The 23,662-nt window shown below is 34.8% G+C and overlaps 1 protein-coding gene across 1 annotated transcript; it reads right to left on the bottom strand.

Annotated features, from left to right (window-relative positions):
- Positions 1-685: 685 nt before the first annotated feature.
- LOC140167609 (uncharacterized) lies at positions 686-13,719 on the bottom strand. The gene is made up of 10 exons (XM_072190908.1): positions 13,614-13,719; positions 13,262-13,328; positions 12,695-12,790; positions 11,495-11,679; positions 9,377-9,448; positions 8,301-8,441; positions 7,637-7,713; positions 6,811-6,960; positions 1,128-1,301; positions 686-801 (listed from the first exon to the last, which is right to left on the bottom strand). Exons 1-9 carry the CDS (start codon positions 13,716-13,718, stop codon positions 1,295-1,297), a joined length of 900 nt encoding a protein of 299 aa, XP_072047009.1. The 5' UTR covers position 13,719; the 3' UTR covers positions 686-801; positions 1,128-1,294.
- Positions 13,720-23,662: the final 9,943 nt, after the last annotated feature.

Consider the following 23,662-nt stretch of genomic DNA (forward strand, 5'->3'; position numbering starts at 1 on the left):
AAATGCAGACTGCCAGATTTTCTTTTTCATGTATCTTTGGACATAATTACTAGGGTTTAAAAAACAAAAACACATAATATAAATAAAAGTAACTGTCAAACCAAAACCTCTAATTACAACCTCTGTAGCAGTTGAGATTGGATTAATAATTTCCTCTCTCTTGGCTCAAAGGCTAACAGTAAAATTGTTGGGAGTGGCCTTCTTTTCCTTGTTCTTTATTTGCAATAAAGTTTCTTTCTTTTCACATAGGCCAGGATACTTTAGCTTTTTACCTTGGCTTGGGCATTGTGCTTGAGCCTGGTCCCATAAGGACCAAGTGTGCCTCTACACTGTCATGAGTGACCATTTAAACAAAAATAAATACAGAATTGAAGACCTCATAACTAAAAGACGGTTAAGTCAGATTGAGTGCATTTCAAGATAAATGGTAAAGAAGGTTGCTATGGCCATGTAGTTTCAATGCAAGGAGATGGTTTGTCCATGCAGTTTCAATACTTATTCTACTATGAAATTAGCATAAAAGGTGTATATAGCCCCATTGTAGCAGAAACAAACACTAACTCATTTTTCATGATTTTGTGACTTAGTTCTGAGGTCTTCAATTGTTTTTATCATGTTCATTCTCATATAACTTACCAGTGTTTCCATGACAACAAAATCAACCTGATCCAACTGAATCTGATCTACAGAATATTGAAGCAATGGTCCTAGATTATCTGGTACTAAATCACTCAAATCAACATCCCCTATGTCTATCTCATCTATCAGTTTAGCTGTCTGGTTTTTAACTTCAGAAATGATCTAAATATGAACAAATTATCATACCATTCATTATTTTGAACTAATGTAGAAAAGTACATGCACATTGGAAATCACAACAGCAGAAAGCAAGTTGAAAAATTTGCTCAAATTTGGCATTACAATGTATTAAAATCAAACAAAAATTTCACACAGAACAATTTTAATGACCTCAACATATTTTCACACTGCAACAATTGCTGAATGCTGAGACCTTATCATCACTTGCATGCCACAAGATACAAGCATGTACCATTGATCCCGGGCATTGATCATCTTCCTAGCAACTCAGTAAGTTAATATCTTGTAAGATTTCATTCAGTTCTCACCTTTTTCAAATCATTGACATCAATAACATTCTCCAATTGTAATGCACTGTAGATAGAAGAATTCTGCTCACAGTCTTCCAGAATAGATGTAGACGTTAGAGGGATAGAAGAATTGCCCAGGATGAGATCCCCTAGCCAGTAGCCTTCTGATAGCAAGTCTGGTTGGTCTATTGTCTGCAAACAAAAGAAAGAGATGAACATGATATTGATGTACGGTTCAGCCTAACTCAAACATGAGGTTTGTTAACTTGAAAATTCAATTTCCTGTGTGATTATAGATAGAGATTTATGTGCAAAATAAGCTAATTGTTGTAGTCCAGGCCCTAGCTAGAACCCGGCCTACACCGGATAGGGTAGAGATTTTGACACTTGATTTGGGTTATTGGACCTTTGAGGTTAAGAATCACGGAGGTGCTTTTATAAAGCGGCTGCGAATTCGAGAGTTCCAAGATGGCATGCGTGCCATTTTGAAAATTTTAAATTTTAGTTTTCACTCAATATTCATGTGTAATACATCATTCTATAGGTTTTTGCATACAAGGAATCAATTTCTGACATTATCTTTATGATTGAAGGTCAGTATAACATGTTTACATTCTAGGGGGTGGGCGTAGGTTGCCAAAAGATGGGGTTTTCATTAAAATGCATTTAGAATTCAATATTTTAACTTATTTGATGTTAAAAATAACCATGGGATGCTGATATTATGGTGACAACAAAGCATAAGTCGTCTATGTCATATCTATCATCTCCTGGATATGTTTAAAAATCAAAATGGCTGCCAAAATGGCCGCCAAAATAGTCTTTTTTTCATTAAAATGTGTTACAGGAGTATTATAAAGTACCAGATTTACAATGAAATGGTGCCAAACATTGTGTTCTTTTGTATTCAAAGTATCCCTCTGGTAAAGGGGTAACAATATGACATCGGCATCAATTAATATTATCTCTTATGGGCATGTAAACATTCAAAATGGCCGCCAAAATGGCTGCAAAACATGATTTTTTCATTAAAATGGTATTTAAAACAGCATTTTAATAGATGTTGTGTTAAATATTTCCATGGAACGCTGATATAATGTTAAAGGGATATTTCTATCCCAATTTCTTCCTGCTCATGTGTTTTTACATTCATAAAAGAATCTTAGATCCTAAATTTCATGCAAATCGGACATTCCGTTGGTGAATTATGGACTATAACATACCGTATATTTCAATGGTCCATAGGATTGTGTGTTATACTTTCGTTGGCGACAGAATAAAATTCAAAATCGAACATGTTGGCCGGTTTCTCTGGCAAGGGAATATATTTGCAAGATTCCTCTTGCACATGATCATTATGCACCTAGTATATAAGGGGTCCCGTTGGTATGAGCATGCCCGGCAGAATCATTTTACGACAGAATGTTAACCATATGCCATGAAGCTGAAAAATGACATCTCCTGTAAAAACTGGTATCTTGAAAGTTGGTGTAACAGTCATTTAAAAGAATATAATATACTCTTTTAAATGACTGTTACACCAACATCCAAAATATTATTTTGGTGGCCAAGTTGAATTTTAAACATGCCCAATTACCCATAAGTCCATGCTGTTTTCCTATTACTGCTATGCTATAATGATTATGTGGGAAAATACTCTCCTTTTATGGCACCATCGCCTTGAAAACCAGATACCTAGTGTCGCTGTAACAGATTTTGATGAAAAAATAATATTTTGGTGGCCATTTTGGGAGTCACTTTTATTTCTTTGAACTTACCCATGGGATAATTTTGAATGACATATTTTACGTTACCCTTCTGCCACAAAGATATTTTTGGATCTCAAGAAAGCACTCATGTGGCACCATTTCCTTAAAAAATCAGATAAATTACATGTTGTTGAGACATAATATTATCAATTTAAAAACTACTTGCATGGTCATTTTGGAGAGAAAAAAAAAAAGGAAAGAAAGCACTATTGTTGCACATAATACATTATGTAAATTGTAAGTTGCTGGAAGGTATGGGTCTTGCTTAAAATGCCATATAGTTGAAAGCTTTCCATCCTGTTTCTGTTTTGCGGGATTTGATGGAAAACAAAAAATAGACACTGGGGCAGGTTGGCCCACTTGTGCTGGGGCAGGTTGCCCCCATTGTGTTTATGGGCAAGAGTTATGCATACTTTCTCCATTTTCACCCATTTTGTGTCAAATGAAGCAAAATACAATTTACACACCAACACTAGTCAGTTCCATGGATAAAATTGTTCAAAGGCGGAGTATAGTACAAAAAAATCTATATTGTTGTCCTATTTGAGCACTTTTTGACTGGAAATAGCAATATTTCAATATCATATTTCTTTATAATTGGGAATTTGTACATAAAAAGTAATTCATCACTCAGAATAGTTAATAAAAAAAAAAAAAGTCAATTACAATTGTTATCCACAGCCTTTCAGTTTTTCGTTATGGGTTTTATAAGATGATTGGTTAACGTTATTTCCTTGATTGTAGCTATTTCCTCAAGAATGACCCATGATGGCGCAAAATGAATTTTATTTTTTGATTATCTTGGAACTATGATAGGTGATATCTTACCGCAGTTGTAACTTTAGAATGTTTTATTGGAAAGAAATATGGCAATAGCACACGGTTGTGCATAGAGGGCCAACCTGCCCTGCTTGGTGGGCCAACCTGCCCCGCCTGGTTAATTTTCTTTTCGCTCTCTCCTACAACTACTATAACTTTTGTATAAGTCACAGAGCCATATAAATTTGTTAGCATTTACCTAGAGTAAACAGCTCTCAAGTATCAAATTGAGAGCCTCCTAACCCACAAACTGAGCTCTCCAGATAAGTGGGGAAAAAGGGGCCAACCTGCCCCGGTCTCCTTACTAGGTGCATAATGATCATGTGCAAAAGGAATCTTGCAAATTTATCTTATAAATTTATAATTTATATCTAGAGAAACGGGCGAAATGTTCGATTTTGAATTTCATTCTGTCGACAACGAAAGTATCACACACAATCCTATGGACCATTGAAATATATGTTATAGCCCATAATTCGCCAACTGAATGTCCGATTTGCATGAAAATTTGGGTTTAGGTTTCTTTCATGAATGTAAAAACACATGAGCAGGAAGAAATTTGGATAGAAATATTCCTTTAACATTATATCAGCGTTCAATGAAAATATTTAACACAACATCTATTAAAATGCTGTTTTAAATATCATTTTAATGAAAAAATCATGTTTTTGCAGCCATTTTGGCGGCCATTTTGAATGTTTACATGCCCATGAGATCATATTAATTGATGCTGATGTCATATTGTTACCCTTTACCAGAGAGATACTTTGAATACAAAAAGAACACAATGTTTGGCACCATTTCATTGTAAATCTGGTACTTCATAATACTCCTGTAACACATTTTAATGAAAAAAGACGATTTTATGGCCATTTTGATTTTTAAACATATCCAGGAGATGATAGAAATGACATAGACAACTGACCATAATATCAGCAACCCATGGTTATTTTTAACATCAAATAAGTTAAAATATTGAATTCTAAATACATTTTAATGAAAACCCCATCTTTTGGCAACCATTTGGCGGCCATTTTGAATGTAAACATGTTATACTGACCTTCAATCATAAAAATAATGTCAGAAATTGATTCCTTGTATGCAAAAACCTATAGAATGATGTATTACACATGAATATTGAGTGAAAACTAAAATTTAAAATTTTCAAAATGGCCGACGGCGGCCATCTTGGATTTCTCGAATTGGCAGCCACTTTCGCAAAAGCACCTCTGTTATTCGTTAACCTCAAAGGTCCAATAACCCAAATCAAGTGTCAAAATCTCTACCCTATCCGGTGTAGGCCGGGTTCTAGCTAGGGCCAGGACTATTGAGAGGAATCACAATTACTACTGTTCCAAGTTTTATCATCCTTGTCCATAATGTCTTCGAATTAAAGGAGTATTTTATGGTTCTAGCATCACCTTTTTCAAACCAAAAAAGACACAATTATCTTGTCCCCCATTCCCCCACCCCTTGTCAGATTTTCAGAGCTTGGGAAAAAGCGATGGAGTGATCAATATACCGTATTGGTCCGAGTATAGTCCCACCTGTTTTTTAGGTGAAAATTTTTCACAATTGGGGGTGGGATTATACTCGAATTTGAAAAAAATTTTCATTGAATTTGAATGCATTTTGAAATCATTAATAGAGTATGACATGAATACAAATTATCAATTTTCATATTAAAAATACAAAACATCTTGAATTTTTAAATATTTTTTTTAGGTCAACCATGAATGATCCTAGCATCTAGGTCTAGGTCCAGGGACACTCCAAAACCGAAAAAAAAAAACTTAAAAAAAAAAAAATTCTGGAATTTTTCGAAAAATGGGGGGGTGGGACTATACTCGGACGAATACGGTAGTAACTTGCCACAGGTCACCACTAGCATTTCTGGTGCAACTGCTTAGTGAAGCAAAATCATCGTCAGAACGGCAAAGTGGCAGGAAATTATGAATTCAGCAATAGCGGTCATTTTTCCATCTGATTCTGAGTTTTGTAAGAACGGTATTGTTTCTAACCCTCATGTACAATTTATTTATAGCATGTTATTGTTAACACGTTTGTTTGTTATCTAACATACCTCATTGAGGAGTTGTAAACTTTTGAGTGGTTTACATGTTAAGGTGATAGGAGCAAGAACACCAAAGAAGACAGAGGTACATAACATCAGTAGTGGGGTTAGTAGGAATGTTAGTACTACACCACTGTAATACAAAAATATGAAATATTGATTACAATAAATAAGTGTTACGTTTAAGGAAAACACACTATTAAGGAAAGTTTACCTTCAGTTGGAATCAGGAGAATTTCATGGGGTAATAAAGAAAATATATGGTGAAAAAGGTGGTTCATTGTTATGTCAACTTCTATAATAGATGTACTTTATGAGTGTATATTCCCCTCCATTTTGGCAATTTTAAGATAAAGACAATTCAAGATTTGCTCCTACTTATACTTTTATACTCGCATGATGAGGCCTTGCTACTTATACACTGGCTTATAACTTTGAAATGGGTGTGTTCTGGAGATAAGGCTTTGTGTTACTGCAAAAAGAATTTCATTCTAACTAAGGATTTTAGGCGCTAGCGCCCTAAAAGCAATGTATAGTACCATTTTTTTCACAGTTCTTCAAATTTTTTCGCCCTTCTCCCCCCCCCAAAATACGTGCATGCTCACAACTTTGAAACATAAATATGCTAGGGGTGTAAGCATTTCAGTAATATCCCACATGGTACTTATACAAGTTGATAACGATGATATTTACTGGATTGTTTTCAAAAAATGCCTCCTGTGGCCTGGTTAGATCAGAGCCTGCCCTTAGAGTTGCAATGGGGCACTTTGAACACTTATAAGATGGAAAAGCATATGTGAATAAACTATTGAATTGAATTGAATTGACCAAACTAGTTTACGAATATTTGAGAGAAATCAGTGGGTGACAGCAAAACAAAAGAAAGCTAAAACAAAACAGGATCACTTGGTGAGAGGGAGTTTAAAAAAAGGTTGATGAATTAACCACAACAGAATCATATACTGAGTGGGTTTACTCCACTTTCTTCTGACATAAACCTCTTTTTGTCTTATTTTTGTCTACAGTCCAATCAACTTACAGCATAAGGAAGTTACCACAAAAGTTAGCAGCAGACGACCTTTCCCTTGGATCTATGTCTTTAGAAACAATAGATCCTAATATAAGTCCAATGGTAAATATACCAAAGATGAGAAAACATAGCAAGATGAGACCAAGCATTGTGTAATCTCTGCAAGAAAGAAATATAGCAATAATAAAGCATTTCAAATAGTGAATCAGATCAGTAGTCCCCAGTTGGACTCAAATCATTGTCTTATAAATATACCCACAAATTACCAATGCAAAACCAATTAAGTTAAAAGAGTATTTCGTGATCCTAGCATCCACTTTTTATGACATTTTCAGTACATATCCACGAAAAAAGCATATTCCCAAAATTTCAGTTGATCGATTCCGATTTTGCTTTTTGCAAGTTATGCATGATTATGTGTATATTACACTGCTCCATAGGCCACTGTGTTGAACTGCGTTCAAATTCAAATTTGACGATATCTTTGTTAAACGAATTAATCTGCAAGAAATATTTTGTACATAAATATTTTGTAGCCAGAGGTTTCCAGTGGTATAAAAATCTCAACTTTTTTTGAGAAATGTGGGGGATGAGGCTGTGGATCATAAAATGCCCTTTAAAGTGGACATTAATGGAATTGGCAGAGATTCTGAGTCTGTTTTTCCAGAATCATGTGTTGTTAAATCCTCAGCTTGAGATCAGCCCACTGAATCCCATTAACATTCTTGGTTCACTAAAATATGACATTTATTTGAAAACAAAACCTTGACACAGTGGCAGGCAAAATTTATGTGGCATAATTATATGTGAATGCCATGATATTTGGAATATTTACCTGTACAGAAGGTAGTCATCTGCCACATCAAATCTGTCATGTATGCGGTTTTCATATTCCCCCATTTCATCTGAAATCTGGTTACAAAAAATATTCAAATGGTGTTTTCACTCCATGATATTTGATATACATGTACTATACTGGAAAAAGAACCTCAAAGGCATTGGGCTATATGCTAGCTGAATGCCATACACACCCTTTTGAAGATATAACCTTAATCTTCCACACACAGGGAGCATGAATCTCAAATAGAGTTACCTGAATGGGGGACTCCATTTGCATTTGCATATTTTTGAAGTTGCATAATCATAAAAAATAGGGACGACAATCAAAGATAGGTCGTCCAAAGATATGGGCAGTGAACACCATGCATAGTACTGTAAAAGTAAATATTTTCGCGATTTTGAAGATTTTGTCAATTGCGCGAGAATTAAATTTCACGGTTTTGATATTGATAAAATAGAAACCTAATGCAAAAGGTTATTTTTGTGAGTTTTTATTTTCGCGATTTTATGTCCACTCGCGAAATTCGCGAAAATAAAAAACCCGCGAAAATTTCTACTTTTACAGTAAATATTTGTGAGCCTATTAATTGGCAACTACTTTTCTTAAAATCAAAGTAATCAAAATGAATCAAAAACCAATTCAAGAGTTATCAACTTACCGCTGACAGCCTGTCATCAATGGTTGTGTACACATTGGCAATATTGTTACTGGTTTCAAGAAGAATATTTTCTACGTCAGTAATGGGGTCTTTGGCAACGTCATTGATGGTCTGTGCTATTTGATCTAATGCAGCAACACCCTGGAAAGAAAATAAGGGGGTTAATACCATTTATTATAAATTCTACAAATTTAGCTCTATTATTTATGTTCACAGGACACAAATTCTTTGAATTTTGAATATCATGATTTTATGAAATAAGGCAAAAAAAGTTGTTATTTATCCTCCAATTTCAATGTCAAATTTTGAAAGTAAAAGATTTTTTGTTGTTGTCTTTACTGTACAAAAGAATACCTACTCTAATTTTGTACATCTCATAAAAAGTGTTTTTCCTTTCATAGTAATTGTATTTTAAATTACTAGAGATTTAAAAAAAGTCAGTTCACACTTCTAGTTTGGTTCAAAACATGAATGAAGTGATGTAATTATGATATATCCATATTCACATCTAATTAGGTTTCATTGGAAAGTTCCATGCAGTTTGGACTATGAAATTTACAAACACAAATTTTGAAAAACATAAAAAAAAAGTTTTTTTATGCCTATCTACTCCTACCCCAGACTATTTGTGGAGGACAAACAAACATCAGGCTATTCCAGTTGAAATCCATATGCCCCCTATGGAAGACATGACTTTAATTTCCCCCACATGGAGTGAGAATTTCAAATGGAGTCATCCATTCAGGAAATCCCATTTGAAATTCACACCCCCTGTGTTAAAAATTAAGATCATGTCTTCCATAGGGGGTGTATGGATTTCAACTTGACTAGCCCATTTTATTTTCTTGTCCACAACAAATTTGTTCTATCTCAAGGATTCACATTTGACTGACAAAATAAGACTTTATTTTCATATCTTATGCAATAACATACAGATATATTATCAGGAAATCTTTTTTTTAGAAAGAAAATAACACAATGAAATATGCAACTTTAATTAACTCCAGAATTTGTGGAAATATCTATCTACATTTTAAGAGAATCCCAAAAATATGATAAATAAATTCATTTTGTACCTGGTTGTAGATATTAGTAATATTTGCTTCCGCTCTCTCAGCTCCATGGATTTGATCATCAAATTCTGGAAGCTACAAGAATCAAATTGGAAAACAAAGCAAAAATGTGATTTTGTAAGGTATAATCACAACTAAGAGAATCAATCAAATGAACTTTTATTTTCAAATCACAACAACAACAAAACACTAAAACAGGTGATAGGGAAAATATTAAGGGCTGGGGTATGAGCGTTTGGACAGTATTTATTTTGGGACATCAGAGCACATCAGACATATCGATTGCATTCTGAATACGAAGAATGTCATTCTGATATCAAATAATTTTGATTTTTGAAAATCGCAATTTAATACACATTTTATGGCAAATCATTAAAATTGATATTTTTGATATTTAACAGTACTTGAAGTAAACTTTATAAATCTGATGATTTATACTTAAAGTGTATGTAGGTGGGATGAAAAGCCGACGATCAATTGAAAATTTTGACCTTTCAGATTGAAGATATGGATTTTTTTTCCCAAAACACCAAAAAAATTAGGTCTTTTGGGAAAAAAATCCATATCTTCAATATGAAAGGTCAAAATGTTCAATTGACCGTCGGCTTTTCCTCCCTGCTACATACACTTTAAGAATATATCATTAGATTTATATAATTTACTTCGAGGACTGTTATATATCAAAAATTTGAAAAATATCAAATTTTTATAATTTGTCATAAATTTTTTATTATATTGTGATTTTCAAAAAATGAAAATTATTTGATATCAGAAAGACATGCTTTGTATTCAGAATGCAATTCGATAGGTCCGAGGTGCTCTCATGTCCCACAAAAAATACTGTCGAAACGCAATAAACGCTCATTTTAGATCCCTTAAGGCCTTATTGCTTCAATTTTATCATGTATCTGGAGGTACCAATATATACTGGGAATTTCAATTGAATGAACACAGCTGCACAATGTGACGAGCGTCCTGTGTGATGGATGCTTGCGTGTGTGTGACGCAAAAGTAAATCAGACCATTCCAACTCACTTGTGATTGGTGAGTATTGTATCCAATGTCGTGCGTTCGCGTTATAGTTTGAAATATGCGATATATGATCACAGTTGGGTCGAATAGAGCTGTTGATAGCTGTGTTCATTCAATCGAAATTCAGAGTATAAGTGAATACTTTGTGACACAAATTGATCCAAGCAAAACAAAGTCAGCAACAATGGCAATGAAATATAGGCAAAAATAAGGAGCCAAAACAATAAAAACATTACACAAATTGACACACACCAAGTTGATAACTTTGCAACCAAGTATGCCTGGTACTTACAGATTTCAACATCAGCAATAGGTACTGAGTAAGTTAGAAAATAAAACAATAACTAAATTGATAAATGTCTGACTTTGGTGTGAGTGGATCAGATTATCTCACATATCATATTATATTTTACTTATTTACAGTGGTGTAACCAGGATTTTGGAACCGAGGGGGCACAACTTGTAAATTTACCGACGGAAATATTTTTTCCCAATGGAAGTTGTGAATTGTTGCCCCCATTTTTTTTTGGATGGCTTGAAAAATGAAGAGCAAAAAAAAAAAAGGAAAAAAAAAAAAGGATAACAGGTGCTTGTATAATTCAATTGCTTTCACAATTTTCACACTTTTTAAAGATTTTGTTACGATCTTTCCCTTTTTTCTTTTACCACCATGCATAAGCAAAGTAAAAAATTAGTCCATTGATGACCCAAATTTTTTTCATCAACACCTTACGTCTACTGACGGCCTCACGTGAACCGACGGCCATCATGGCCCCCACTGGCTACGCCACTGCTTATTTACTTCATTGATAACTTACTTGAAACTTCTTCTTCATAGTTACTGTGCAACGTTCCTTGTGCAACAAGATGCATAGGATTGTGGTGTGCATGGTGAGAATGTATTTAGTCCTTACTGTTCTAATTCTGGGCACTGATGAAATCACCTAAGGTGATTTTGAAGTGTTCAGGATCTGGGATGCCAGTAATGTTTGATGGAATGCTATTCCATTCCCTGACTGTTTTTGAGGGCAAGAGAGTACTTATGCTTACCTGTGTATAGTCAGAAGAGTACTTATGACTTATGCTTACCTGTGTATAGTCAATATTACTTGTCAGTCCATAATTAGATGGCACACAGCCGGTACATGTAGTATTGATACTATCTAACATGTCTGTAACATTCTTAAGCTGACTGTTCAAATTCTCTCCATTATTTAGCAAGAAGTTGCGAGAAATGTTCATGTTGTGAAGAGTAGAGCTGGTATCACTCAAATCTGAAATAATAATTATTGAAAATTATGCACAGTCATTCTTTTGACATCTTCTTGACAGGTACAAGTCATATATTCCTAGAGAAGAAAAATTATGAACATGTCTATGCATTGTGCAAGAATTTGACATGGAATTTAAATTTTATGCTCAGTTATGTCTTCTTCCAAAGGTAAATAAACTATGTTTTTCATACTTTGACACATCTTTCAAAAACTAAATAATTTCTACAAAAAGTTTCATGCATAATGCTACTATGAAATTTAAAAGAACAGAAGAAAAAAAAAGAGATCCTCCTTACAAATAATCAAATAGCCATATAGTACAGAAAACAGTAATAGTTGAGTTCATTCTTTTAGTCAAGCAGAATTTTGGCTCATATTATGGAAAAGTTTTGTAGTATCCGAGTTCATTCAGTCTGCACAGAGTATGACTTGTTGCTAATAACTGTCCCAAAATAAAACTGGCTCTTATGCTGAACAATATATGAGATATAGGTAGGGGCGTAGCCAGCTTTTTTGGTCAGGGGGGGTGCAAAATAAAATTTTGGGGCACAGACAAAAAAATTTACAGTTGCATCATACAATACATAGAGACTGCATGTCTTCAAGCTTTAAAAAAAGGCCTTATTGGGAAAAAAGGCCTTACCTTGCCCCTTTTCTTTTCCTTTGCCCTCCTGATTTTCTCTTTCATTTTTTATCAGAGGGGCACTTTTTTCTTTCATTTTTTGTCAGGGGGGACTCTGCCCCCCACACTACTGGATATAGGCAATATATATATGGTCAAACATAGAGAAAACATTTTTAAAGTAGGGTGTCAATTTAAATATACCATTAGAGCACATGCTGGTGGTCTTAACTAAAAAAGTTTGAAAATGGCAGTTATTGGCTTTTGAATCGGAAATCTTCAAATGTCAAAAAACCACGATACAACAACAGCAACAAACATCATGCCATTATAATTCACTGATGATGTAGGCAGTTTGAAATTCTTGACATATATATCAACTTGTCAACTTACTATTAATTAACTTTTCAAGCTCATTAAACAATGACTGGACTTTGACCTCCTCCAATAAATAAGTCTGAATTGGTTCTGCAATTAGTGTGCCTGCATCTGTGTAGAAAACAAAAGAAATAATTAGTATATGCATAAAGCCTCACCTCTAGATAGTTGCAGTCTTTCCCGGTACTCACGTTTTTGATGTCATAGTTTTTTAGCCTATTTCTCTGGTCTGTTAAATAGTTAATGGAACATGCAGAACACAGATATTGAGTATTTCACAACTTTTTTCATTGGTAGATAAATTATCATCAAACATTTGACTTCATCTTAAGTTAACATCATAATCCAATAATAATCATATATCCAAGAAGGGGTTTAGTGGTTACCAAGTTGATCTTATGAGCTAGTTTGCAATGTTTCTATGTTTGTATGTTCCAGTGAATGGTGCATAAGCATCTTCCCTGGTAAGTGTGGATAGGCCATGCTAGTTATCCATATTAATACCTCACTTATATTCAAAAGCAGCAACAGTAAACCAATTAAGTTAAATAAACGTAAATTATAAATATTATATGGACTCACTTTCTAGATCCCCTAGTGTCAAGTTTTCTGCATATTTATATTCATCTTCCAAGATATGACCAGCTTGCTATAAAGAAACAAGGAGATGCTAAATACCTCATGGTTTTGCATAATACAAAATATCTAACTGATATCTATTAAATTTACCCATGATGCATATCTTCTTGTACAGTACCTGACAGGTTATGATGTTTTTCTCATCTCTGAGCAAATTGGGAAATTTGCTTCAGCATGTGTTTTGAACTTTTATAGAATTAGAGAGACATACACCACCATACACCTTTTAATAGAGTCTATTAATGAGCATTGCACACCAAACTATTTGAATTAATTAATTCTTGATAGTACTTACTGCAATAGTGCCATTGATAAATGTCTGTAGATCCTGTAGGATATCCAATGAGGTTTGGAAAGATGAGTCTTTGGCAGTAGTCATGAATTTATTGGAAGTATCCATGCACACCACACCAGCACTACAAACAGAGAAACAACATGACTTGAGACATCATGCAATAGTGTATGGTATTGGATGTATCCATACACACCACACCAGCACTACAAACAGAGAAACAACATGACTTGTGACATCATGCAATAGTGTATGGTATTGGATGTATCCATACACGCCACACCAGCACTACAAACAGAGAAACAACATGACTTGAGACATCATGCAATAGTGTATGGTATTGGATGTATCCATACACACCACACCAGCACTACAAACTGAGAAACAACATGACTTGTGACATCATGCAATAGTGTCATGAATTTATTGGATGTATCCATACACACCACACCAGCACTACAAACAGAGAAACAACATGACTTGAGACATCATGCAATAGTGTATGGTATTGGATGTATCCATACACACCACACCAGCACTACAAACAGAGAAACAACATGACTTGTGACATCATGCAATAGTGTATGGTATTGGATGTATCCATACACGCCACACCAGCACTACAAACAGAGAAACAACATGACTTGAGACATCCTGCAATAGTGTATGGTATTGGATGTATCCATACACACCACACCAGCACTACAAACAGAGAAACAACATGACTTGTGACATCATGCAATAGTGTCATGAATTTATTGGATGTATCCATACACACCACACCAGCACTACAAACAGAAAAACAACATGACTTGAGACATCATGCAATAGTGTATGGTATTGGATGTATCCATACACACCACACCAGCACTACAAACAGAGAAACAACATGACTTGAGACATCATGCAATAGTGTATGGTATTGGATGTATCCATACACACCACACCAGCACTACAAACAGAGAAACAACATGACTTGAGACATCATGCAATAGTGTATGGTATTCGATGTATCCATACACACCACACCAGCACTACAAACAGAGAAACAACATGACTTGTGACATCATGTAATAGTGTATCATTGATACAAATCTACATCAAAATTACAGTTCTTGCTCTGGACTAATTTCTTCTCCTAAAATATGCAGAAAATTGTGGAATTTACCAAAAGGTGGTGCTGCACTTAATTAAATGGGGACAATGCAAAACTACTTACCATAACACAGCTAATGAGGATGCCAGACAAACACTAAGACAGACCTGTTTGCAACATAAACTAGAGTTTTCTTGTTCACGTTTACCTCCGCAGTTATCACAGCAACGACAACAAAAGAAGATGAGAGCAATCCATGGCAACAGGAGGAAGAACAGGATACCAATGATGAGGCAGATGATGATGCCTAGAAAATTCTCCATGCCCTATGTAGAAAAGATAACACATTGTATTATATTCTACTCACAGTATCTACCTTACTTGAATTGCAGACCCTCCTGTCTTGAGAACAATTTTGATTTGATTTGATTTGTTCGGGTTTTGACAACACTGGATAACCCAAGAAAGCCTCTATTGAAGCTTATTTCTATTGGGGTCCATTTGAACACCGGGACGGGTTGGGAACAGTCAGGGGTTAACACCCTACTCTTTTCAAAACTGGCTGCGAGATACATGTACAGGTATGGCTCTCTGCAAACGGAACCGACGGCTTAACGCCCCTCCGAAGGATTTGAGTACTTTCATGATTCATTTACCCAATTCTAAATGAACCATGGGAGAGTGGAAGTCTGAATTTAATCTACAGAGGTTGCAAATTAATTTCAGACTTTTTTTTCCCCAAGTCAATATCCCAGCAAATCGCCACCGTCGGGAATTGAACCCTGGGACCTCATGCAAGTACCCTAACCATTGCACCACACACTCCCCATGAACAGGCTTAACCTTAATAGGCTTAACCTGATGTACTCATGTTTCTTGAGTTCAGGCCAAAAAGTGTGTCTGAAACTTGTTCTCATGTTACATATTTTGGGAACTACATGATCTGTTTAGCTGAAAATGTCAGTGCTTGATTTCTTTAGAATCTCTGGATCAATCCATGCATTATTCTTCACATTGCTAAGGTATATTTAAAAAGATCACAAAACTCAAGAGAAAAAAAGATTTATGCTGATGCCCTTAATAAATGTTCTCACAATATTCACAGTACCTTTTCATTTAGGGCCAAAATTTGGAACCAAAATGTTTCATCTGCATGATAGAACTGTGACACACAGATCCTTGGCTTTGGTATATGTGGTAAAGCATTGCAGTGGATAAGTTCGTATCTTAAATGTAGAACTAGCCAGGTTCACATTGATGGTATTTACTCAGATTCCCATATTTTGGATTATGGTGTGCCGCACGGCTCTGTTAAGGGCCCTTAGATTTTGTTGTTTACACTACTCCTGTTGGCTCAATCATCTGCAGGCATGAATTAAACTATCACGTGTATGCAGATGACACACAAATTGATGTGTCATTTGACCCAAATGTTTCGGGTTCATGTAAAACTGCTCTTTCAAAACTTGAAAATGCAACTGTGAGCTTAAAGATTGGATGGGAAACAACAAACTTAAACTAAACCCAGGTAAAACTGAATTTTTCATCGCCGGAACTTATCAGAGTCTGAACAAAATACCACCAGTGACACTCAAAGTCGATAATAACATCATTGTTCCTTCAGATACAGTCCGAAATCTCACAATTGTTTTTGATAAGCATATGTCCATGACTCTACACATTAACAGTTTAGTATCTTCTTTAAATTTTCATTTGCGTAACGTAAGACGTATCAGTAGATATCTGGACAAAGAGACCAAACATAGTGTAGTTCGAGCTCTGATTCTATCACGGCTAGACTATGGAAATGCCTTGCTCTATGGTGCGAATGCTAGAGATCTTGACCGCTTGCAATCACTCCAGCATAAAGCTGTCAAGCTGATTCACTCAGTTGGTAGACGTGAAAGCCCTTCACCTCAAATGCATAACCTCCATTGGCTGCCTATCCGTGATAGAATCAAGTTCAAGATTTGTATGTATGTCTATAAATGTTTACAAGGTAATACTCCTCAATATTTATGTGTTTTACTCTCTCATAGAGAAATACCTTCAACTGGTTGTAGGACAAGATCTTCCACAGACACCACATTACTAAAAGCTCGTGTTGGTAAAAAATGCATCGGTGACAAATCGTTTTGTGTTGCAGCACCTTCATTATGGAACAGCCTCCCACGTAACATCAGGGAGGCTTCATCACTTCACTCTTTCAAAAAATGCTTAAATGTCATTTGTATCCAGAATGTTGATATTTTTTGCTTATTTTTTTTTGTGTGCGCTCTGATCGCTCTGTAAGAAGCGCCTTATAAGAAATGTTGTGTATGTTCACAAAAACATGAAGTGTTTCATTTTGGAAGTAACTTGTCCTTTCGATGCTTTCATTGAGGAAAGTTACAACACAAAGTTCCAAAAGTATACTCCTCTTTGTAACTTGCTCACATTGTGCGGATTTGATTGCAAAATCCTTGTCTTTGTGATTGGGTCACTCGGTCATATTCATCACCGTTTCCGAAGTGGGTTGAAGAAACTTGGCTTCCCTAAACGTGTTTCCAAGGCTGTTGCCAAGTATGCTTCTGTCAGTTCCATGATTGGAACCAACATCATTTGGAGACTCAAGTAAATCGGCTCACCAAAATCAATTAATTCTTCCTATTCATTTTCATGTTGTTTGTAATTTATTCATGTAATGATTTATAATGCCGCTTTGGTGGCCCAAATGTATTTGTTCATTATTGAATAAAAAAATGTATCCTGATCTTAAGTAATGGCATGTCCTGTGGAATTACATCTAGAATTTCTCAGTTCTGTTTAATGCATATACCTACCAATAGAACTTCATCCATTACATCTGGAGGGTTTGTTACAAGATCTGAATTGGTAAGATCTATCAGATGTACGATGTAATCTAAGAAAGAAAGAACAAGTCATTGGGTATATGGTTTGTGAATAGATGAATTGGGTTTTTAAGTTTTGTTTGTCAGGTCAAAGTTCATTTTACTTGTAACCATATTTTGTCCACCTTGACTTGAATATTACAATCTTATTAACTTTTCTGGGAAACTGGAAAGAGGACAAGGGGTCAGAGGAGGCCTGCCCTGAGGCTGGTTTTTAACAAGTTAAGTATGAAACAAGTTATCAAAATGGCAAAAGTAAAACGTGACATCCAGTGTAAATATTACATAATTATAACTTATAAATATTACTTATAGATATTAAGAGTTGGAAAGATAATTTCAAATGCAATATTATTCACCTGATGTTATTACAAATACAAATTTTTCCAAACCAAAAGCTTACCTATAGGAAATCCCTTTGGCTGTAGAAAATCCACCCAGCCAGTTGACATATCTGCCAGTGTTGCCGGTCTGTTTCCATCTGTCTTGTATTGTTCAGGATCCACAACAAATGATCCAAGCGAAGGAAGAGGGTCCCATATAATTGACCCATTAGAACTCTTAGATGGCTCCCCCTGGCAAGACTTGCCAGATAATTCTATTACCAATAGGGTAAATACCACCAAGATAATTTGGCTGAGTTTCATTTTGCTTGGAGCTGACTACTTATTCGATGTCTACGCAATCACGCAGTAGTTTAGACTGGTGAAGTTACGCTGTAATTTACAAAGCAAAATAATATTATTATAGAGTATAGGTATATATAGCATAGAATGTACAGTATGCCACCACTATAATACTCACAGAGATGTAGCCTCATAGGTGCAGAGTATGGTGGGGTGGGGGCATGCCCCCTGTTAAACTTAACATTGTGTCGGAAACATCCCATTAAAAATTGCCAAGGAATGACTGGTGACTCCCAATGGAATGGCTCATGCTCATTCATACAGGAAAAAACATTGTTATAAAGGGATGCCTGCCATAAAGGTGTATAACATGCCATATATTTTTCAACCAAAGATCTGTTATTTGTATAGAATATACATTATTCATCATGACAACTACTTTGATTTTGACAGACTACCTCTAGTCAGTTTATAGCCAATATTTACCAAGACGTTTGTACAAATAGTCAGTGTGCTATGCCAAGTATCACCCGACCACAAGTTTTGGCAAAATGTCACCCTAAAAAGCTACAATTCTGCCAAATATTTACCCAGACGTAAAAGGCCCATAAAACATTCTCTAATATTGAGGCCTTGCTGTATTAAAATTGTAACAATTGTATTTTAAAACATAGTTGAAAAGAGAAGAGAAACACTCACCTGATTGCTAGAATTCATGTATACAAATACGACAAATGTTGACGGTCATAAGAGCTGCTAATAATAATCCAAGAAAGGTGCATCACATGGTGTACACCGATCCCATATACCAAGAATGGTGACTCATGATAGTTGAATTCATCTTCACCTTACGATGACAACATCATTTGCATTTCTTTGTAACCTGGTTTCACAAAACCAGCAACATGTTAATACCCTTTTTAAACATTTGATAGTTTTTGTAGCTATTATACTTTGCTGATATAGACTTGAACAATTTATCAATGGTTCATAGATATTAGCATTAATGTAAACCTGCGTAATAAAGCAATTAATTCCCCCATTTACAGTTACACATCAATGAATGGAGATACAGTCAACTATTCTCAACAATACTTTTCTTAAATATTTTTATGCATTGATAAGTAATAATATGGGTACTACTGCATCCAAAAACCACTCAAAACTCACTTTCAGAATGTTGATAATTTGTTATGTTATGTATCTTTTCAAGCTTTTCAGGGAATTTATCTCAAAATAAGATATAGGCCTATTTACCAACAAGTTCCTGATTTCGTAGGCACTGGTCGCACTTTGTGTGATGGACTATTTGCACAGTGATTGTATCTTAGTTACAGCATGTGTAACTAGTAACTGAGTAACAGAATGGTGGGTTTTTTTAAGAGTAAGTTTTGCCAGATTTCCCAAGTTTTATCAAATTTCCATGACACTAACACATCTATTGTATCAGTATTCTAAATTAAATAGGAATTCACCCTGTTGAATCTTTATCATCTTTCGAATGTAGCGTAAACAGTATAGAAATAAGAACTAGAATCATTTACAAAACATTTGTAATGTGTTCCATTATTTATATATCATTGTTGAATGAGAAGCCCCATGAGTGCCATTTGTTTTACCCAATACACCTAAAATGAGTGTCCATATTAATTCATTATTGTTTTGATGAATCCAAGTGTGTGAAAATATTGGATCCAAAACATAATAATGATAAAATTGGATGCTTTACACCCCATATTTATTGGTCTCGCTAGGAGTTTAAAATATTGGACTCGACTAGGTCTCGTCAAATATTTTTAAATCTCATAGCTCGAACAATAAATATGGGCTCAATCGATCCAATTTTATATCAATATTTTACCAATCAATCTTTGTGATGCAACTGATTTGTCAAGTAATCTTGAATAAGTTTTCTGTACAGTTACGAGCGTACACATAGTAATGGATATCAAAACTATTCTTTCAGTTTTCTATCCAAAGTAGCCCAATTGGGCTGGAAAACAACTGTAATGGCAATCCTGACCTTTGGACAGCTCAAGTGTAAATACCGCACTATGGATGAATCAAAATTAATTGCTCAATTCTTAATGTAAATAGAGGGCTTGAGCTTAAGAACTGGTTACATAAATTAATAAAATTTATTTGCTATAAATGATTATTTATCTTTATAATTAACAAATTTATTTGCTATAAATGATTATTAATCTTTATTTGGTAATTAGATGTTCATCTCTAATAGCAATAACAGATCCGTGTATCATGGTATATCTTCAATTATAGCGAAATTATATTTTTTCAATATGATATCAGCGACTGTTTAGCCTGGACTTTTTAGACTTGGGAAAAAACATAGCAAAGAGTGATTTCAAACAAATTTAGAAAAAGAAAAAGTTGATAGAACATTTACGGTACAAATCAATCAATCTGATCATGTCAGGTAATTAAAAGAGACATTTAATTTGGTTAACTTTTGACGTTTATTGGGCTATTCCATTTGAAATACATAAACCCTGTATGGAAGACATGACCTTAATCTCCTACAAAGGGGGTGTAGATTTCAAGTGTAGTCATCCATTCAGGTAACCCCATTTGAAATTCAAACTCTCTGTGTAGGAGATTAAGGTAATGTCTTCAATAGGGTATATGGATTTCAATTGGAATAGCACATTTGCAAAGACAGTAAACACCCTCCTGCTCTATACTAGTCCGATAAGTAGGACCTTTTTTTCTAAGTTACCAGACTATACTCAGCTTATATCACTATCTCATATGGCGCAAGAAAGACAAATCGCAGAGTATAGTTGGTAACTAAGAAAACAAACAGGTCCTACTCGTCAGACTACTCTATACATCTAAAATAAATAAAAGTGTACACCACTGCCTGTCTCTCTCTTAACAGTGGCTGACTGGAGTGACAGCCTCATCCCCCTACTTTACCCTATCAAATACAGATTTGGGTATCAGGTGAAAGTGCATATTTTTCTCATACCTCTAGTGGAATTTTAGGCTTTAAATATGAGAATCCAAACCACATCCAAAGCAATTCAACCCAAAAAACTCAGAATAAGAATGTTTGGGTGATGGGCTCAATGTGAGGTAGAAATTATCATGTTTTAGAATTGAACCACATACCTTTTGCAATATCAGACCAGACCATGAGTTACAATATGCAAAATGAGATCAGATCATTTTATAATTTTGTCTGGTTTCATATATATAACCTTCAATTTATTTATACAATTATTAGCAAAAAAGAAAAACTTTATATATTCCCAAAATACTTCTTTAAAATTGCACGCAAATATAAAATAATTCCCTTTTTACAAATATCTAGCATTATATATATTACATATACATGGAAACAAACCAAAATGTTGACAACATTTAAAAAATGAAAGTGCTTTCATTAGGAGGCTGACCCCCTCCTTCCCTCCCTCCCTCCCTGAGATCCCTTCCTGAAATGTATTTTGTGAAATGTAGAAAATGTCAACCCGAAAGATCAACTTTGACCAATATTTAAACTAGTTTTTATCATAATCTAACTTCCCCAAAGGAATTTCATTTCTAGGACATCATCAATCTTTTAGTTTGTTCCCTAAGGCACTCTTATGAGTTTACAAAGACAATGTGCATTTTTAGCACATACATACTGCAGCTTGAGTTAAGTCAATGAGTGTATATTATGCCTACTCACTAATTATGCTAGTTGGTGTAGGCCCTATATTATACATGTACATCTAAAGTCTGTACAAAAAGTACCACAGGTGTTATAAATATGCCTATAGCTTCAGAACTAATAATTGTTTTCACAATATTTCAACATAGAGAGAAGCATGATTTATTTACGCGCATTTTGATACCCCATTTGTCAAATGTCGTTCAAGATTAACAACGCAGTAGTGCTTTTAAAGAAAAATACCTAAATTTAAAAGTTGCAGTTTACAGCGATCAATGGTTTTTATGCCATCACTGTAGCACATAGCTGCACGTAAAGCCTGCCATTATCTTCACGCTTACTTAAAATCAATACAAATAGCTGCAACTTTTAAATTCGGGTATATTTGTTTCAAAACACTGCTGTATTGTTAATATTGAACAAAACTGAACAAATTGGGTATCAAAATGCGCGTAAATAAATTATCCTGTATTGTGCCAAGGCTAGACGTTGTGCCTGTGCGTAGCGTGCTATAAATCACTGCGCTTTAAAAATTTTTATTTATTTATTAACAAGTCGCTCGGACAAGAACAAATTTTTAGGGTCGTTTGTTGAAATTTTTCATTTTTTCTTTAAATTTTTTTAAAACTTCCATAAAATTTGTTCTTGTCAGAGCAACTCCTTAATAGGCACATAATGTGTATTATTGATTTTTTTCAATATTAGGACAAAATATTCTGTCCTTTGCAGACTCTCTTGACTGTTTTCTATAAATATTATCAAAATTCATTCACACAGCATGAGGTTTTGTCATCTCAGCACCTCAAGATGCACTGCCATATTTAGGATATCTCTGCTTCTGTGCTTTAAAAAAAAAGAAAAGTCTGTCAACTTATTAGGTTGATGTTTTGATCATTTGTGCTCTAAATCATAGTTCAGGGCCGTAGCAAGCAGGGCAGCCGGGGATGCCATGGCCGCCCCACTTTTTGAGAAATTTGTTATGTTTTTCTTTATATCTTTATTTCAATTTGGTGATATATTTGTATTTTGGCCGCCCCACATTTGTCATGGCCGCCCCACATTTTACAACCTTGCTACAGCACTGTCATAATTTCATATGCTATTGTTGACTTTTTTTACAGTGAAAGTTCTTAATTTTAGAAAATTAGTAATCGTTTCATTTAAATCTGTGCAATAGGCACTAAGTCAGGAAAAGTATTTGGGGACTTGAGCCCCCTTCCCCAGATCCAACAATTTAAAACATGTACAATAAACCATGGGGCTACCTATAGAGTGTCAGACCCCAAACCAACCCTACAATATAATAATCTGAGTACTTGCTTCACCAACATTATTTGACACACTAAGCTGCTTGGCTGTATTTACACTAAACTGCTTGGCTGTATTTTCTTATGTTCTTAATCCAATGATACATTTACACATAGACTTCAGTACACTGAAGATATGCCAAAGTAACACATACAAGCAGAATCATTTTACTGAAACCACCAGCAAGTAACAATTAATAACTTATTAAGCAATTTTAAGCATAGATATGAAAACACACAAAAAAAAGTATATTCTGTCGCTTCGGTCTGTGATGGTGCGGCTCACGGTCAAGTGAAAAAAGTCCTTGGTTCCATTTTTTGTTGATGATTTCTGTCATTGGTGTTGTGTGTATTTCGATCGCAAATAGTCAGTGGAATCAAACAAGTTTCTAAGTTTTCAGAGTGGAAGTTACTTGATTTATTGTTAAATATAGTGAAAAACTGACAATTAAAATC

This window comes from Amphiura filiformis, chromosome 1 (genome assembly GCF_039555335.1).
Source record: "Amphiura filiformis chromosome 1, Afil_fr2py, whole genome shotgun sequence".
Lineage (NCBI taxonomy): Eukaryota > Metazoa > Echinodermata > Ophiuroidea > Amphilepidida > Amphiuridae > Amphiura > Amphiura filiformis.

Excerpts from the sequence above, each read along its gene's own strand:
- LOC140167609 (XM_072190908.1), bottom strand. The coding sequence starts at position 13,718 with ATGGATACTTCCAATAAATTCATGACTACTGCCAAAGACTCATCTTTC. Across the intron at positions 12,791-13,261 it reads GACACTAGGGGATCTAGAAA|ATGCAGGCACACTAATTGCA; the intron begins GTGAGTCCATAT and ends TTTTCTACACAG. Across the intron at positions 7,714-8,300 it reads TTGATGACAGGCTGTCAGCG|ATTTCAGATGAAATGGGGGA; the intron begins GTAAGTTGATAA and ends TTTTGTAACCAG.